The sequence below is a fragment of the Odocoileus virginianus genome, chromosome 24 (genome assembly GCF_023699985.2).
Source record: "Odocoileus virginianus isolate 20LAN1187 ecotype Illinois chromosome 24, Ovbor_1.2, whole genome shotgun sequence".
In the NCBI taxonomy this organism is placed as follows: Eukaryota; Metazoa; Chordata; class Mammalia; order Artiodactyla; family Cervidae; genus Odocoileus; species Odocoileus virginianus.
In genome coordinates, this window is record NC_069697.1 from 23,452,400 (window position 1) to 23,472,690 (window position 20,291).

Here is a 20,291-nt window from a genome sequence, read left to right on the forward strand (position 1 = left end):
GTCCATTGAGTCAGGGATGCCATCCAACCATCTCATCCTCTGTCGTCCCCTTCTCCTCCTGCCCTCAATCTTTCCCAGCATCAGGGTCTTTGCAAATGAGTCAGCTCTTCACATCAGGTGGCCAAAGTATTGGAGTTTCAGCTTCAACATCAGTCCTTCCAATGAACACCCAGGATTGATCTCCTTTAGGATGGACTGGTTGGATCTCCTTGCAGTCCAAGGGACTCCCAAGAGTCTTCTCCAACACCACAGTTCAAAAGCATCAATTCTTCTCACTCAGCTTTCTTTATAGTCCAATTCTCACATCCATACATGACTACTGGAAAAACCATAGCCTTGACTAGACAGACCTTTGTTGGCAAAGTAATGTCTCTGCTTTTTAATATGCTGTCTAGGTTGGTCATAACTTTTCTTCCAAGGAGTAAGCATCTTTTAATTTCATGGCTGCAATCACCATCTGTAGTGATTTTGGAGCCCAAAAAAATAAAGTTAGCCACTGTTTCCCCATCTATTTGCCATGAAGTGATGGGACCAGATGCCATGATCTTAGTTTTCTGAATGTTGAACTTTAAGCCAACTTTTTCACTCTCCTCTTTCACTTTCATCAAGAGGCTCTTTAGTTCTTCCTCACTTTCTGCCATAAGGGTGATGTCATCTGCATATCTGAGATTATTTATATTTCTTCTGGCAATCTTGATTCCAGCTTGTGCTTCATCCAGCCCAGCATTTCTCATGATGTACTCTGCATATAAGTTAAATAAGCAGGGTGACAATATACAGGTTTGACATACTCCTTTTCCTATTTGGAACCAGTCTGTTGTTCCAAGTCCAGTTCTAACTGTTGCTTCCTGACCTGCATACAGGTTTCTTAAGAGGCAGGTCAGGTCTGGTATTCCCATCTCCTTCAGAATTTTCCACAGTTTGTTGTGATCCACACAGTCAAAGGCTTTGGCATAGTCATGTCACTTAAGAGATTATCTAGTTCTCATCAGTATTTTGCTGATGAAGAAAATATACCTAGGAAAGAAAAATGGCTTGCCCAAAGTCACACAGGGTTTTAATGAGGAAGTTGAGAATAGATTTCTTGTCCTGTGCTCCTGCCTTGACACCTTCAGGCCAAAGAACCCTTCCAGGTTTGAAGGCAATACAAAGAAGCAGTGCATCAACATGACATAGGCCCTGCTTTCAAGTAAAAGTAGTTATTCCAGCTGGGTCCCTTTCCCACCTCCTCTTAGAATTTAACTTCATCAATTATCCTTTTGTCACTGTAATCCCCCACTCTCCCCACTGGTTTATTCTCTTCTCCCAACATGCCTAAGAATTAGGATCCTCAACTGACCCTGACCATCTACTGAACTCTGCCCATTCCCCTTATACCACCAATCTCCTCCAGAGACACCTTTATTCTTTTTCACCTCACCTTTCACTGACCCTTGAAGCCCATATGACCTCAGACAATAAACAAATTGCTCTCTCTAAGGTCATCATCAACTTCTGAATCACCAAATTCAATGGCCTTTTCATTGTTCTTTGTTTATCTGCAATATCTGACTCTCTTGACCATATCTCTTTTTCTCTACTAGTGCCCCATGCTCCAATGTCCCACATCACTTTAGGCTCTGTGCCCTCTATGTCCCTTAGATCTGTCTTCTCTTGTCCTGCATCTATTGCCACCATGTTAGTCGAATTCATAATCTTTCATTTCTCTTCTCCAGACCACCTCATTATTGAGCTTAGCACAGAATCAAAGAAATGTAGAGTAGGAAATTATATTAATCAAATCAGGATTCAACTCACAGCATTCCTGGTGGGCAGTTATTTCATCCTCTACCTGGTATGATGGAAAGCAAGAGGATTAAGACTCAAAAAAATCTGGAATGATTTCCTAATTTCATCTCCTATTAACCGAGTGACATTGAGACTGAGCCTCCATTTTCTCATTTATAAAAGAAGATATTGGGACTTCCCTGGCAGTCTAGTGGTCAAGACTTCGTCCTTCTACTGCAGAGTCTAGGTGCAGTTTCAATCCCTGGTCAGGGAACTAAGATCCCATATACTGTGTGGCATGGCCAGAAAAAAAGAATGAAAATATTAATATATATGCCTGAGTATAAGTAACATGAAGATCAAATTCGATCATTTATGTCAAAGAATTTCCTAAACAATAAATCTTACTTGTTACTGTTGTTCTTAACGATGGGAAACTAAATACCCTTCAAACATCCCTTCCATTCCCTAGAAGCAGGAATCATTAGAAAGTTTTTCTGTATATCAGTATCAATTTACCTCCTGTAACTTCTAATTATTAATCTTAGATTTACTCTCTCAAATCTTGCAATGAATTTTTAATGATAATACTCAGTTGTTGAAAGTATGAGGAATAATTATTCTCATAGACTGTTGATAATATATCTATTTGGAGGACAATTTGGTAAGAGCTATTAAAATTTGAAATATGCACATCCTTTAACCCAGCAAATCCACTTCTAAGAATTTATCCTATAGAAATGTCCACAAAGGTACATGTCTAAAGATACTCTTTACAACAGTATTTGTAAAGGCTTTTTTAAAAGTGGGGGAGGGGTACAGTTCAAATGTCCATCAATAGTGGATTGAATTAATAAATTTGTTACAACCACATAAGGAAATACTATTTGACTCTTGAATAAGTGTCTAGAGACTGATATGCAAAGATATACAAAATACCATAAGTTTTTTTAAAAAAAAGATTCAAATATAATATAGAATGTGGATCCATTGCTTTTTATCAATTGCTTATATAAGGGTAAAAATAAACACACCCCTCTACATGTTCATACATATACACAAGCATCTAGAGGACATGCACCAAAATACTTGGGGATGTGAGATTGTAGTCAACTTCCTCTTGGTATTTTTTACATTTCTGGTGTTGGTTTTGCAACTGCAAAGATAATAAAGGTATTTGACCCCTTCCTTAATCCCTTACCTCCTTCTCATTATAACCCTGTATCTATTCTTCCCTTCAAGGTCAAACTTCTTAAAAGAGTTACTTACTAAATTTCTTATCTCCTATTTGGTCCTAAACTCACTGCAATCCAGGTTTTGAACTCAATACTCAACTGAAGTTATCCGTATGCAGGTCAGGAAGCAACAGAGAACTGGACATGAAACAACAGATTGGTTCCAAATCAGGAAAGGAGTACGTCAAGCCTGTATACTGTCACCCTGCTTATTTAACTTATATGCAGAGTACATCATGAGAAATGCTGGGCTGGATGAAGCACAAGCTGGAATCAAGATTGCCAGAAGAAATATCAATAACCTCAGATATGCAGATGACACCACCCTTATGGCAGAAAGTGAAGAAGAACTAGAGCCTCTTGAAAGTAAAAGAGGAGAGTGAAAAAGTTGGCTTAAAACTCAACATTCAAAAAACTAAGATCACGGCATCTGGTCTCATCACTTCATGGCAAATAGATGGGGAAACAATGGAAACAGTGGCTAACTTTATTTTGGGGGGCTCCAAAATCACTACAGATGGTGATTGCAGCCATAAAATCAAAAGACGGTTGCTCCTTGGAAGAAAAGTTATGACCAACCTAGACAGCATATTAAAAAGCAGAGACATTACTTTGTCAACAAAGGTCCATCTTGTCAAAACTATGGTTTTTCCAGTAGCCATGTATGGATGTGAGAGTTGTACTATAAAGAAAGCTGAATGAGAAGAATTGATGTTTTTGAACTGTGGTGTTGGAGGATACTCTTGAGATTCCCTTGGACTGCAGGAGATTCAACCAGTCCACCTTAAAGGAAATCAGTCCTGAATATTCATTGGAAGGGCTAATGCTGAAGCTGAATCTCCAATATTTTGGCCACCTGATGGGAAGAGCCAACTCATCTGAAAAGACCCTGATGCTGGGAAAGATTGAAGGTGGGAGGGAGTAGAAGGGGATGACAGAGGATGAGATGGTTGGATGGCATCACCGACACGATGGACATGAGTTTGAGTAGGTTTCAGGAGTTTGTGATAGACAGTGAGGCCTGGCAAGCTGCAGTCCATGACGTTGCAAAGAGTCGGACACAACTGAGTGACTGAACTGAACTGAACAAAAAGGGGACTAAGACCATCTTTATGAACAAATTAAATAAACATTTTCCAGTCCTCACTTTATGTGACCTCTCAGTACTGTCAAACATAGATAACCAGTCCTTTCTTCTTGACATGTCTTCTCTTGCCTCTGTTATTCCTCTCACTGATTTCTCTGCCTCTGCTGGCCCTTACATTTCCATGTCTCAGAGGTTCAATCCCAGTCTTTTCTCACTTCACACATTCTCTGTGAGTAATCTCACCTACTCCCATGGCTTTGATCACCATTTTGCCAAACTTAATCTGAATCCAAATCTCCCTCCTAAATTCCACAACCAAAAGATAAAAGGCCTAACATACATCTATCTTCAATGTTCTACAAATACTTCAAATTCAAACTGCTCAAAACTAAATTCATGATCTTTTCCCACAAACTAGCTTTTTGTTTTGTTTGTTTGTTTTTTAATACTTTTTATTTTCCATCTTACCTAAAGTGAAAGATTCTGGGAATAGTATGGCAAAAACCACTACAATATTGTAAAGTAATTAGCCTCCAACTAATAAAAATAAATGGAAAAAAATATATAGATGGAGCCCAGCCAAGTACAGGGTCCTATGGAATATTCACAAACTAGCTTTTATCATGTTCTGTATCTTAAGGAATACCAAGTATCCATTCCAGAAACCTTAACTTCATCCTCAGTTTCTCCCAATTCACTTCATCAATCTCTGCCTCTAGTTTTTTCCATCTGACCTCTTTTCTTCCCTGCAGCCAGAGTGACTTTTTCTAAAATGTAAATATGATTGTGTCACTGCCCTGTTTAAAAATCATTCAACGACTCCCTATTCCTTTTAGAATAGGCTCAAATAGAATAGAAGGCAGGGCATCCAAGGCCCCAACTTACCTCTCCAAGTTTGTCTTGACAACTTCTTCATTTCTGTAACCAGAGCTACATGAATTTCTTAGAAAATGCTATGCTCCCTCTTGCCTCAAAACCTTGACAGTTTCTCTGCCTAAAGTATCTTTCCCTGCCTTAAGCAACTTCCCTGCCTCTCCATCCACGCCCCCAGGACTCCTACACACACACACACACACACACACACACACACACTTCACTTGTTTAATTCTTCAGGTCTGTCTCCAGGTTTTGCTGCTCCTCCAAGGCCAGTTTAAAGCAGTTTGTGTTTATACATTATAATCCCTTATTATATCACAACAGTTTATCTATTTTTCACTAATTTGCAAGCTCTTTGAGAGCAGAGATTCTGTCTTTGTTTAAAAAGCACACAGATTGCATTACAACATGCCAAGCACTTTTCTACATGCTTTATAAATAGTTACTCTTTCATTCCTCCTAACAACCCATAGGAGGTAGGTCATAGGGAAGTATTATCATTATTTATAGAAAAATTGAGGCCTGGCATAGAGAAGTTAAGTAACTTGCCCAAGATCACATAGTCAGTCAGTGGCAGAGCTGGAATTCAAAGTCAGGTAATCTGGTTTCAGGGTCCATGATCTTAACCTCTATACTATCTTATTAGTTACTCTATCGAGAGAAGTACTAAGTAAATAGTATGTATTCAATAAATATTTCTTTGATAATTAGAACTACTCCTGAATACCTATATTCGGGACACTCATGGAGACTAGAAGAGGATGTTGCTGCTGCTGCTACTGCTGTTAAGTCGCTTCAGTCGTGTCCGACTCTGTGCGACCCCACAGACGGCAGCCCACCAGGCTCCCCCGTCCCTGGGATTCTCCAGGCAAGAAGACTGGAGTGGGTTGCCATTTCCTTCTGCAATGGATGAAAGTGAAAAGTGAAAGAGAAGTCGCTCAGTCGTGTCTGACTCTTCACAATCCCATGGACTGCAGCCCACCAGACTCCTCTGCCCATGGGATTTTCCAGGCAAGAGTACTGGAGTGGGGTGCCATTGCCTTCTCCGAGAAAAAGATGTTAGGAGGGACTAAAAATCCCCAAAGAAGATTAGCTTGGCTCTCAGGTCTCACCCTTTCAAACTGCTAAACAGGTCCTCGGTGACTTTGTGCACCTGGAGCACATCCTCCCGGATGAGGGTGATGTACAGGGAGCCCTGCAGACACAGCTTCCACAGTTTCTGGCAGTCGGCATTGGAGTTGAGGCACCCATGACAAAGAAGAAACCCAACTGCAGGTGGGTGAAACAGTGCAAAGGAAGACTTTTAGGACTTGATCTCCATGTAACATGCTGCTAGGTCTAGTCCCACCTCAACCCACAAAAAACTTACTGACAATCCAACGCTCCATCACTTCCACAGACAGGTACTCACAGGCCATCTACGAGAAGGGAGGCAGAGATGGTTTAACAGCTATTTAACTTGGTCTAAAGACTAAGGCGGTCAAGACAAGGGCAATCAAGCTAGAATTTGAGGATCAAACACAACTCTTATTTTACCAGACTGGATCAGGATACTTTGATAAGTCAATACCTGGGAAAACATGCCTAGAAGGTGAAGCACTTAGAGGTGAGGCACTAGAAGTGGATTGAGGGGGAAATATAGTTGATGGGGGGAAAGGAACTTAGGCTAGAAGTCAGGACAAATAAATGGTTTGACATAACTTCTCTTCAATAGTTCAGGAGAGTAATACTCAAAATCTTATGGTTTCCCCCTTCCTTGGATTCTTTCACCATGTAAGATATAAATCACTTGTCTGGTGCTTCTCATACATCTGATACCATCAGTTCTATTTTTATGACCCAATGGCGTATCTTCCTACTAGACGAGAAATTCTTTGCATCAAGGACCTTGGGCCAATAGTAATTGAATAAAAACATTTGTTAATTAGTTGACATCTATGCTCAAGTTCCTGCTGGGCTAAATAAGTGCCTAACGACTCAGTTTCATTCATTCATTCATTCTGTGAATATTTATTAACTTCCTTCTATGGGCAGCACTTCCTAATCCTGATCCAAAGAAAAGCTTCAACCTAACCATGATTTTTTTAGCCACATAAGGTGATCAACACAGAGGCATATCCTAGCAGAGGGCTAAAGCACTCTGAGGGCTGATATTTCTCGAAAATAAGATGCCTCTACAGAAATGGCCTTGGAAAGAGCATGCTTCCACTGGCGAGGAAAAGAGAACTCACTGTGTCTGAATTAGCAGGGTTAATCATGGCTGAGGCCGTGCCAATAAGACTCAGAAGCTGGACACTGCGCCACTGCTCAGCCCCTTGGTTCCTTCGGACAAAGAGGCAGTACAAAGAGAGGAGGGCTTCACTCACAGCCTGTGAGGGAAAACAAATGAACCCTTAAAGTCAGTGATGGGACAACCTACTTCTGCCTGAGAAATTCTCCGATCTCTCAAGAAACTTGCCTTTGTGTGAGGCCCAAACTCCTCTGTCAGCTTCTTCAGAGGGTGGTCATACTCCAAGACCATCTGACCCAGACGGGCAAAACTGGAGTCACTTGAAGAAAGCATAGGGAAAATGCTTACAGCCCTCCACTAAGCATGATGTAAACTCTCATGTTTGCATACAGGTTAAAGGTGTGTACATAAGCTGGAATTCTCTACCACTGCAAAGATACTAAACTGTAAGCTACATATAAAGATAACCCACCCTAGGCCCAGGAACACTAAGACAGAATCACATGATTTGGGGCTGGTCCATGAAAGTTTATTCCTTACAAGCAACTGAAATAGGGTTGAACACACAATAGGTACTCTACAAATTTGTGTTGATTAGTTATTGCTGGACTCAAATCTGTATACAGACCAAAAGGATTACACACACACACATTCAAAGCAAATGTAAGTCATGTGCCTAGGTACTCATATAGGCATGTAGGACTTTACATCATACATAGAACAATGTTCAACAGCCCACTCTGATCTCTCTGGTCTTAACTTTTTTCAGCCTTTAAATGCTTTTATTTGCACTAACAGAAAGGCAAAGAATTGTACATAATCCAAAATCCATTTATATTTGGCTTCAAATGTATTATCATACATTACTTACCTCTAAAGGCTTTAACTTTACTAATATTATTCCTACTAATATTAAAAAATGTTTCCTTTGCTTTCTGCAATACCCTCAGCCCAGGATTAAAAACTCATTAGAGATAATGTAGACTGAATAGCCCACTAGCAGATATTCAAGAGTTAACCATATGTAGATGTGCACGTCTTAGTGTATGCCCTTATAAGTATTCTAAATTGTTTTATTTTGCCTGTGTCATCATGTAGATTATAGATTCTCACATGAGAAAGCACGCCATCTACTTCCTTTGTATCCACTTTTACCTCATAGCACCACGTAAGAGAGTCATCATCTTGTATACATCTCCTTAACTCACCTGTGTCCATGCAGCATCTCATGGGCACAGTTGAACATGCCAATGAGTACCCGTCGATCCTCAATGCGTGATAGAAGCAAAATAACTGAAGTGTAAGTCACTATCAAGTCCAGGTAACTCCGAGTGAAGTCAAAGTTGAGATTCTACAAGGAAAATACATAGAAACCCAAGAATGGCAAGGCCTATTAAACTCGATTTCCCCAATCATTCCGTACAGTGCTAACCAGACTCTGGAAAGGTCTATTTATTTATTTATTTATTTTGGAAAGGTCTATTTAGAAGAAGAAATTGGGGACTTCCCTTGCGGCCCAGTGGCTAAGACTGAGCTCCCAGTGCAGGGGGTCCGAGTTCGATCCCTAGTCAGGGAACTAGATCCCTCATGCTGCAACTAAGACCTGGTACAGTCAAATAAATAAATATATATATTAGAAAAAAAGAAGAAGAAATTGACAAGACTGCAAATTCAGAAGAAAATTGAAACAAGTTCAGCGGCTAAAAGCGAACTCAAGATACAAGGAGGCCAGGAAATTAGAGCTGGCCTAATTAGGTGTTGGATGAGATAGAATAACAACAATTTTATGTGAATTTTGTATTAAAAAAATCACAGTGAGGATCTGCTTAACATGTAAATACACTTTAACGTCCACATTTTTACAGAAGTATAGTTCTGAATTAATAGCCATTCATTCATTATATAGTATATACTATATTATAGTCCTGGGGGAACAGCCATTCCTCTAGTCCCATCCCACCCCACACTGTCCCAACAGAGACCATTTCCATGGCTCTGGGATAGAAGAGAATTGCAAAGAATCTTACGATATCAAAATGGCACTGGCAGGCATCAATGGTGTTGAGAAGTTCATACACATGATCCTGGGGGTAGAATTGGAGATGAGAATCAGTGAAGAAGAAAGAGAAGATGACAGGTACTACCGGAATTTGAGGGAAAGGCGCTCTTCCTTGGAGGTCCTGAGGAGCCACTGAATAACGGCACAGGAGGCTTGCTGAGTTCGGAAAGCTCCTCCTCCATAAGCTGTCGGCGGGCCCCCATCAGGCTACCCTACCGGATGCCCATGTCTCCACAGGCACAGGTCCCTACTACACCGCGCACGCGTTCCAGCATCTTACTGTCCCGGTGCCCTCTTCCTCCACACACACACACACAAAAAGGTTACAAAATGCAGATTATCTGATTGTTTGTTTCTAAAATACCAAAAATCAGGACACCCCCCCCCTTTTTTTTAATTGATGAATCCCAAAATCAGTCTGTTCTTTGATTCTATATCCTGTTCTCTTTAACAAATGGGAATACTTCCAAACTTTCTACATGTTTCTACTTACTGATCACCTACCACAATATATGCTAAGTACTTACTAGGTTATTTGCATATACTTCATTTAACCCTCATTCCAGTGTGAGAGGGATTCTTTTCTTTTCATACCTAATTTTGCCTAAATAATAAGCAGTTTTACTCTGGATACTTCTCTCCTCCCTCACATCAGCACCCGCTCTACATCCTTTCCAACCTTCAGGTAGACAAGTTTAACAACCTAGTATGTCCTTTGTTCATTTTCACCCTATTTATATAATCCTATTCAGGCAGGGAGAAAAAGAGAGAGGGTTTTTTTGAAAATCATTTGTGTTAAAAACTTGAGATAATATCACACTCTTATTACCATTTTACTTTTTTTATTCAATCATACCTGCTAAAAGTCCTCAAGTCTCTGGTAGAGCCCTAATGCACTTCTTTTTAATAGCTGCATGGTAGTCCATGATATGGCCAATTCATTCCATCTTTTCCCAACTGATGCCCTAGTCACTGCACATTGATACTGTCAATTCTACACAAGTTGAGCTACTAGATCAAAGAGTATATATATATTTATTTTTAAAACACATTGCCAAAAGATTTGAATAGGCTCTTTAAAATTAAAAATATAAAAGTGGTATGGCTCAGTCCCTTTGCTGTTATCTGAAACTCACAACATTGTTAGCCTGCTATACCCCAACACAAAATTAAAAGTTTAAATATATACATATAAATGACCAATAAGAACATAAAAAAATGTCCAATAATACTAATCATCAGGAAAATGCAAATTAAAATCACAAGAAGATACCACTACACACCCAGTGCAGTGCAGTGCTCAGTCATGTCTGACTCTTTGCAACCCCATGGACTGCAACCTGCCAGGCTCCTTTGTCCATGGAATTTTCCAGGCAAGATATGCTGGAGGGGATTACCATTTCCTACTTCAGGGGATCTTCCTGGCTCAGGGATTGAACCTGCATCTCCTGCATTGGCAGGCAGATTCACACACCCATTAGAATGACTAAAATTCAGGAGTTCCCTGGAGGTCCAGTGGTTAGGACTTGGAACTTTAATTGCAGTGGCCCAGCTTCAATTCTGGTCAAGGAACTAAGATTCTGAAAGCCACTCAGCACAGCCAAAAAAACAAACGAAGAATGACTAGGGACTTCCCTGGAAGTTCAGTGGTTAAGACTTTGCTCCTAATGCAGGGAGCATGAGTTCAATTCCTGGTTGGGGAATAGCCTACATGCCACACAGCACATGACCATGAATGACATGAATGACTAAAAACAAGTTTGATAAGAATGTGGAGCAACAGGAACACTAGCATATTGTGGATGGGAAGAGAAAATGGAACAATGACTTTGGAGAAAAATTTGACAATTTCTTAAAAAATTAAACATAAACATACCATATGATTTAGCAATTCAACTTCTAGAGTATTTATCCAAGTGAAATGAAAAATATGTCCCCACAATTATTTGTACTCAAATGTTTATGGCAACTTATGCATACTGGCCAAAAACTGGACACAATCCAGAAGTCCATCAACAGGAAAATGGATAAATAGATTGTATCCATACAATGAAATAGTGCTCAGCAAAAATAGGAAATGACTTGCAGGTACGTAAAACATAAATAAATCTTAAAAATATTATGTTGAGTGAAAGAAGCCAGACACAAAGGAAAACATGGTGTATAGATCCTAATTACTTGTATGAACCTCTAAAAAAGAAAAATCTAATCTGGAATGTACATCAGTGGTTGCCTAGGGACAGGATAAGTTGGGACTGACTAAGGATAAAAAGGTGCAGGGAACCTTTGTGTTACTGAAAATTATCCATATTTTATGCTGGCTGTTACACAGGTGTATACATTTGTCAAATTTATTAAATGTATGAGAAAAAAATGTTTCCAAGTTATCTTCCCCAAAAGGCTGTACCTAAATTAACATGCAGGGAAACTGAGGCTGAGAGCAGTTAAGAAACTCACCACAGATCACAAAGCTAGTAAGGACCAGAATTAGAACCCAGAGCCCATGATCTTCTCTCTGTACTACATGACCTCAAGACCTCTGTCTAGGTCTATGCTGCCTCCTTTGCTGGGAGGGCCAGTCTACAACTCCCTGCTGCAACCAAATTCCCAAGGGATAATATAACTGAGGTTTGCTTCCAGCCACTCACACAACCAATGTCACTACCCAGATTTTATACTGTAAAGATAGAGTCAGAAAGGAATAGACTTAACATCTGTTGGCCTATTACTCTATTATACACTAAACACTGTGTTAAGTGTTTTCAATGTGTTGTCTAATTTAATTTTTACAAATACCCCATGTAGTAAATCTTATTTCCCATTTTACAAGATAAAGAAACTGGGATTCAAAGAGTTTCTTACCAAAGTCATATAGTTTATAAGTGATAAAGCTGAGAGCTGAAACCAGGTCTGTCTGATTCAGAGCCTACCTACTTCACAACACACAATACCTGTATCTCTATTTCCCTTCCAGCCCTGAATGAGCTGTACTAAATTCCTTGGGCTCAGAAGTTTACCACTGCAGCAACCAGAAGGTGTCTTTTGGACTCCTAGTGAAAAACTTTTTTATGTGCTTCCAGCAATCTTCTACTACCTCCACCACTACCTACCTTCTTCCTAACCATTACTCTCAATTCCAAATGAATAACCTCTGACCTGACCCTCCTTCAGAACCTATGATCTTCTGTGTCCCCGTTTCTATCTTCATTGCATGATCTGATGACCAGCCTGGATTAGCTCCCTAGACAGCCAAGGCAGGGCTCCATACTCTTGTACTAGCTGAAGAAATACTGTGATACCATCACAAACTTACATGACTCAAATAACTACAATTTTTTATTTCTTGAATATACAAATAATGTGTTCATTGTAGAAAAATCAGAAAACACAAACATAATTTTAACTCATTTTTAAAACCACTCATAATCTCACCATACAAAGTTCTAACCTTCTTCATATGCATTTTTATCTATGTAAATATACATTTTAGGGACATCTCCTCTGTTAAGCTACGTTGTAATTTGCTTTTACACTAAAGAACATGTGAAGAGCATTTTTCCCATGCCAAGTAATATAAATATGTATCATCTTCAGCAGCAGTATAATATTCACTTATAGACACATACTCTGAACTTTTAATTAAGCCTCCAGTTATTGAACATATCAATTATCAAGTTGTCACTATCATAAATAATGCAATAGAAATGCAAGAGAGTACACTCTTGTACATATACCTTAGCACTTCTGACTGTTTCCTTAAGACAAATTTCTAGAATTAGAATTATTACATTTAAAAGTATATTTTCTAAGACTATTAAAACATTTATATCAATCTGCCCTTCAAAAACAAAGCACTAAATATTTTTTTTACAGTTTATGGCTATAAAACAGTACATATTCATTGTTTAGAACTCAAATAAAATATCATCCATATATTATGCTACCATTGTTAATAATTAGATAAGCTCAAATTTAGAGAAATTCTGAAAAATAATTAGTCTGAACCCTTCAGAAAAGTCAGTGTCATGAAAGAGAAAAGAAGACTGAGAATTATTCTAGATTAAAGACTAAAAAGATATGACAACTAAGAGACATAACATCATGAATTCAATGTATGATCCTTGAGAAAATTAGAGGAATGTGAATATGGGCTATAACATTGTAGCAATTTTACATTTCCTGAGTACAATAACTGCATTAAGGTTATGTAAGAAAATATTCTTGTTCTTAGCAGATGTATGCTAAAGTATTTATGGAGAGAAATGTCATGGTGCCTGCAACTCAAATGGTTCAAGGGAAAAAAAAAAGATAAGCAAACATGGCAAAATATTAAAAATCAAGAGATCCAGGGGGAGCATAGACCAATATTCATTGTACTATTCTTGAAATTTTTTAGTAGATTTTGTAATAAAATTTGGGGGGAAAATACTTAAAATTTTAACTTAAAGAATACAAAAATGTATAATGTAATAAATTAAAGCCAATCATAATAATCCAGCTCCAAAGTCAGGTATTTTTAACAGCTTAATGTATAATATCCCAAATCTCTCCTACATATATACTAACACTATGTGTATTAAATTTATGTATCTTTTAAAACAAAAATAAAACTGTATCATACACTACTCTACAACTCACTTTCACTTAACAATACAACTTAGATATCCTTCGTTATCAATACATCTGATATTTTAAAGAAACAATAATAAGGAACATACACGAACATCCAAACATTGGGTACTTGGGCTAGAGAGAGCTCACCCGAAATTCCATAACATCCACAAATGACTGGTAGTAGTTGGTAAGGTATCTAATTATCTCAGATTTTTCCCGCTGTACTGGTCCTAAATGTTGCTGAAAGAAACAAAGTAAGAAGACAAGTGATCAAAGCAACCCAAGACAATAGGGGTTATACCTAAAACATTCTTAAAGAGGGTTAAAATATGCAAACAGAGGAAGTTGGAAGATCTCCAAATTCTGAAGTTTCGGAGAGCATATTCTCTATCTAGGCAGGATGGTTGCATGTAATCCTGACTAGATAAAGAGTGCTAAATGAGAGAAAGTTTCAAGGTCTCTTTCAGCCCAAGTAGTTTACTATTCATATCTAAGTCAAAAGTAGCTGAATGAGAAGATGTTATAAGTAAGATGGTAAGAAATCTAGGGGTAACATTTAATAAGGGAGAAGTAAGGCATATGCCACCAGATGCATAACTCTAAGACAGTAAACAAGAAAACACTGAGTGGAAACAGGAGCAACAATAAAATATATGCAACTGCTGCATCAGGAGAGCTCTCCTTCTCAATAAGAACAAAGTGTTCTTGTGAATAGGGTCAACGTTTTGCTCCAGCTTACCCTTAGGAGAATCTCATCTTATCTCAGAAATCTCAAGACTACAACAAGCTGAAGCCCTGTGGTTTAGCTTAGGAAAACTAAAAAAAGGCCACTCCATCCTCTGGCAAGTTCAAAGAGAGGCCATCAAAAGAGAACTTGAACCATTCAAGCACAGTTATTTCGGAGAAAGGACAGAAGAGGGACATCATTCTTACCGTGCTGTTTCGGATATCTATGTTGGGAAATTTTTTGTTGATATACTTGAGAGATGATTCCATGGACTTTTCCAGTAAGAAAGGGGGCTTGGATTTCGGGTCTGAACAAGTCTGCACAGATAAATAACATTATGTTTATCAACCCTTTCTCCTGTTCCTCGGAAACATACCTCTTCCCACATTGTGCATTCTTACACAATCCTCTTAGGGAAAGGGGATCTGAGGATTATAAAAGAATAAGAGTAGGTCAGGTAAAAGTTCCATAACATTAAGCCAACCATCAGAAGAGCTAAATAACCTGGGCCTTTCGTCTTGCTGGATAAAGTCTAACGTCTGCTTGGGCCCGGCACAAAGAGGAAGCTCTCTCCACCCCTCAGCCGAAGCCGGAAGGAGTGAGAAAAGCAGCTGCTCAGGAGCTAGACTTAGAGGGAGAATTAGTGTCATAATTATATTCATAATGTCCATTATATAAGCATATCATCCCAAGGGCATTTATAGGAGGCATGGAGATGAAACTGTGTCCCAGTGATTTGTTTTATTATGAAATGCACCAAGGTCCCCTCCCCCAAGTCCCCCATTTTCGTTCCCAGAAACCCCACTCCAACCCATCTTTATTTCTTAACTTCACTAGGCCCAGCACTAGCCCACCTCTTATCACCAGCTTCTCCCAATTCCCCAGTTCCTATCCTAAACACACATAAATAAGACCACAGTGAGACCTGTCTCAGACTCTAAGTAACTCAAAGGTAGTTACTCTTTTTTTTTAACCCTAATTTCCTATCTATTTTTTCCTTTCAGGGAAAGTACTTCCATTTAAAAACTTTTGCCAGACACCCAACTCGATTTCTTCAGAGTGTGGGGGCCAGCACTAAACAGTAAGACCCAGGATTCTAGACCCAGACATTTATCCAGGCGACTCGGAACATTATTTCCCATCCCACCGTTACCCCCAGTAGAAAGCAGACGTTCTCTTTGGGGTGAGAATCATACCCAAAAAGGCGGAAGCCCTGAAGAAAAGCCTCCCCTTCTGCCTCCCAGCACCAGCTGTCCTACATAATCTGAGTGATTGAAGGCCAGTTAGACCAGTGGGAAAGAGAAGGGAGTCTTAACAGCGGACCTGCCAGTCTCAGAGGTCCCCGCCCTACTGCTGTTGGAATAGTTAGTGCTAGTCCAGTTGCCCACACTTACCTTCTTGATGTTATACATCCGGATGAGGACCCCCTGACCGCGATCATTCAGGATAGTGAGCTTCTCTGCTAATTTATGCTGGTAGGCAGAGGTCAAAGACATGATGGCCACTGAGAGACAGGAGCATCCAGACAGCAATGCCTGATCTCCCCAAACACTTTCAGCTAAAGTGGTGACACCCTCTGGGCGGAGGCTCCCAGCCTGGTTGGTGCGCTGGTCTTCCTGTCACCTCTACAATTGGCTTGTGGCTGAAAGTAGTCATTACGCCTCATAGGCCCTCAGAATCTTCTGTGCTTCCTCTTGCACACTCAGCAGGGGACACTTCCTCTTTCTAGCTCTGCAGTATTTTTGGTAAGACTGTGAAATGAGTGGGGTGGGGGACAGGGGCAGGCTTTCAAGGCTCTTCATAGTCTGGCACCAACCTTTTTGTCCTTAGCCTTCCACTAGTGTCCTATAAGGGGCTTCCCACGTGGCTCAATGGTAAAGAATCTGCCTGCCAGTGCAGGAGACATGGATTCAATTCCTGGGTTGGGAAGATCCCCTAGAGAAGGAAATGGCAACCCACTCCAGTACTCTTGCCTGGGACATCCCACGGACAGAGGAGTCCAGCAGGCTACAGTCCATGGGGTCGAAAAAGAGTTGGATATCACATAGCAACTAGACAACAACAATGTCCTATATAAAGCTCCACAGCAGACAAACAAGTCCCAACCACCTTTATACTTTCCCTCTTCTTTATCCCCATCAAGAATGCTTGGGCTTCCCAAGTGGCGCTAATGGTAAAGAACCATCGTCCCAATGCAAGAGACGTAAGAAATGCAGTTTCGATTCCTGAGTTGGGAAGATCCCTTAGAGAAGGAAATGGCAACCCACTCCGGTATTCTTGCCTGGGAAATCCCACGGACAGAGGAGCCTGGTGGGCTACAGTCTATGCAGTCGCAAAGAGTCAGACACCACTGAAGTGACTTAGCACGCATACACACACGCAAGAATACCTGTTATTCTCTCCTGAAGCTTAGGACTATCCACCTGTCAGGGCTCAGATTAAATCCCAACTCCTCCAAGCTACCCTATTCAATATCAAACATTATATATAACATGTATTCCTTGTTATACTGTTAAGTGTATGTCTTATCTCCCCAACTACATCATAAGTTTCTTAATGACAGAAATTGCATCTGATATTTCTTCATCTCCCTGACAATGCTTTAGCATAGTGATTCTCAAAGGGTGGTCACATTAGCATCACAGAGAAATTTATCAGACATGCAAATTCTCAGGTCCTAACCCAGATCTTGGAGAAGGAAATGGCAACCCACCCCAGTATTCTTGCCTGGAGAATTCCATGAACAGAGGAACCTGGCAGACTACAGTCTATGGGGGTCACAGAGAGTCGGACACAACTGAGACACTAACACACACCCAGACCTACTAAATCCAAAGCAGTGGCAGGGTCCAGCACTCTGTTTTAACAAGCCCTCCAGGTTAACTTCAATGCTCTCTCAGGTTTGAGAATCACCACTTAAGTACAATGATTTCTTAAGGGTACTTGAGAAACAGATCAGTTCCTGTCTCCTGAGATTCAGGATTGGAAGGTCTATAGGAGGGGTCTAGAAGTCTGAGTTGACAAGTACCCTAGGAGGTTTTGGCGCAAATGGTCTGCTAGACACATGTTAAGAAACACCGATCTAGACCACCTCTTAGACACAGTAGCCATTCAATAAATATGCTGATTTATTTGCTGAATTATTAAGACTAAATTAGGGGCTTCCTGGCAGTCCCTTGGTTGATAATCCGCCTTGCAGTGTAGGGGATACCTGTTTGATCCCTGATCCAGATTCCATGTGATGCAAAGCGACTAAGCCCATGAACCACAACTACTAAGCCCAAGGGCCTAGAACCAGTGCTCGGCAACAAGAGAAGTCGCTGAGACATAGAAGCCTGAGCACCACAACTAAAGTAGTAGCCCCCACTTGCCACAACTAGAAAAGCCTGCACGCAGCAACAAAGACCCAGTGCTGCCAAAAAATAAAATCTAGTAATACAATAAATGTCATGAAAAAAGACTAACCTGGGAAACAGGTCCCATGAAGAAGAATGAAATTAACTGAGATTAACAAGGGGAAATTAATGACAGACTTTAAATCTTAGAAGACTAGGTAAATTTTAGCACTAAAATATTCTTGCCATTCCAAGTTAGGCCTTATCAAGAAAATCAGCTCCCTTTCAAGTTTCTTATAAGGCAAAAAGCAGAACGTCCTCAGAAAATTCAAATCAGACAGAATTGTCTTCATATCTACCTCCTTTCCAAAACCTTTTCAAAGAAACAAGAAGACAGAATAAAATTTCAAATATCTCTAATGTAGGCTTTGCATTTTCAGAATATAGAATCTGCCTTCCAGTTTATTTCCTACAACTGAGTCCCCAGAAGGCTATGGGCCTAGTATCAGGTGATAGTGGTCCCAGATATCTGAATCACTTGCTATTACCAAAAAATTCAGTTTCTCTAAAGAGATTCGTGAGGTTTCTATTGGTCTTTCACCTTGATGGAGGAGAATAAAGGGCAGGCAGAAAGACACCAATACATAGGGAGCTGAAAAGCAATATAACAGCAGCAGCCTCCCTATAGGTTAATATAGGTCTTATTGGATCTTTCTCACTTGCATTTCTTTCTCTTTTTTAAAATTTATTATTTATTTTGGCTGCACTGGGTCTTCACTGCTGTGCGCAGGCTTTCTCTAGTTGCAGCAAGTGGGGGCTACTCTTCATTGCAGTGCACAGACTTCCCGTTGCAGTGGTTTCTCTGGTTGCCAAATATAGGCTTTAGGTGTGTGGGCCTCAGTAGCTGTGACTCTTGGGCTCTAGAACAGGCTCAATAGTCGTGGTGCACGGGCTTAGCTGCTCTGCGGCATGTGGGATCTTATGCGACCAGGGATCCAACGGGTGTCCCCTGTATCGGCAGGCAGATTCTTATCCACTGTACCACCAGGGACATCCTCTCACTTGCATTTCTTATCCTCATCATAAAAATGTTATTGAAGACACTCCATGCCAAGCCAATCTTGTATTCTGCTGTCCCCTAGTATGTCCTAACTTAATGGAGACCAAGTTCTCAGTCTATAGTCAGTGTCCTATGTTCATTTTTCATTTCTACCTTTCCCATTTATCTATGCTTTCCCTCTTGCTAAACTGAATTCCCAGTCAGTCGTCTGGATCTAGCACAATCTGAAGTCCAGCCCTTGTTGAATTCCTACAGCAGTTGATCTATATCACATATTTTACACCTAAATTAGTTTTCACCTTTTAATTGCCTATTTTATATTATACTGCCACCTCGGCTGAACTGTAAGATTGCTAGGGCCTGGAAACACTTACTTGCCTGTACTTGACATATGGGAAAAGTCTACATTGTGGCATCAGACAGAAATTTGAGCTCAAAGTAATTGAGTACAGTGGACTGAGCCTTAGGACTAGGATCCCAGGTTCTGGAGTCAGGTAATTTGACCTCACATCCCAACTCTATCACTTAGCAGCTCTGATCCAGTTTCCCTGAGTGCAAAATGGAGGTGATATTGATACTAGTTCCTATTTCTTGGGTGTATTGTGTGTATTAAATAAGTTACTGCATGTAAAGTGGTGACTTGGTTATTTACTATGTATCAGGTCCTTCATGTGCTTGACAAGTATTACATCAAATAATACTAATAATGATACTCAAACACTCACTTTGTAACTTTAGGCTATCCGTCACCACTGAGCTGGTTTCCTAATCTATACAAATGGCAGCAACCCCTCACACAACTGCACAAGCGACTGTATGACCTGGTACATGTACACATTTGCCTCAAAACCTGGCAGCTGGATTAGGAAGACCAAATATAATTTTTCCTTTTTTTAACATGTAGTGAGCTTATGTTGCTGTCTGCAGAATTCTATTTTGCACCCCATAAAGAAAAAGGCCAGGTTTAAAGGTGAGACTAATCATGCCAACAGGTAATCTTTTTTTTTTCCCCATTTATTTGTATTAGTTGGAGGCTAATTACTTTACAATATTGTAGTGGTTTTTGCCATACGTTGACATGAATCAGCCATGGAGTTACATGTATTCCCCATCCCGATCCCCCCTCCCACCTCCCTCTCCACCCAATTCCTCTGGGTCTTCCCAGTGCACCAGGCCTGAGCACTTGTCTCATGCATCCAGCCTGGGCTGGTGATCTACCAACAGGTAATCTTTAGTGCAACTCACTGGAAACATTATGTGGCAGTTTCTGCAGGAAACTGGTGGCACACTTTGAAGAGTAA

The 20,291-nt window shown here is 40.2% G+C and overlaps 1 protein-coding gene across 2 annotated transcripts in view; it reads right to left on the minus strand.

Annotated features, from left to right (window-relative positions):
- NCKAP1L (NCK associated protein 1 like) overlaps positions 1-20,291 on the minus strand; it is a 67,154-nt gene that overhangs the window by 30,893 nt on the left and 15,970 nt on the right. For both annotated transcript variants that reach the window (XM_070454350.1, XM_020916050.2), the window contains 9 exons: positions 15,990-16,346; positions 14,802-14,912; positions 14,016-14,108; positions 9,223-9,279; positions 8,404-8,546; positions 7,424-7,514; positions 7,197-7,334; positions 6,335-6,383; positions 6,078-6,234 (listed from right to left, as the gene is read on the minus strand). In XM_070454350.1, coding sequence (XP_070310451.1) covers positions 6,078-6,234; positions 6,335-6,383; positions 7,197-7,334; positions 7,424-7,514; positions 8,404-8,546; positions 9,223-9,279; positions 14,016-14,108; positions 14,802-14,912; positions 15,990-16,091 — 941 coding nt within the window. In that variant the 5' untranslated portion in view covers positions 16,092-16,346. The remainder of the gene's footprint in view (positions 1-6,077; positions 6,235-6,334; positions 6,384-7,196; positions 7,335-7,423; positions 7,515-8,403; positions 8,547-9,222; positions 9,280-14,015; positions 14,109-14,801; positions 14,913-15,989; positions 16,347-20,291) is intronic.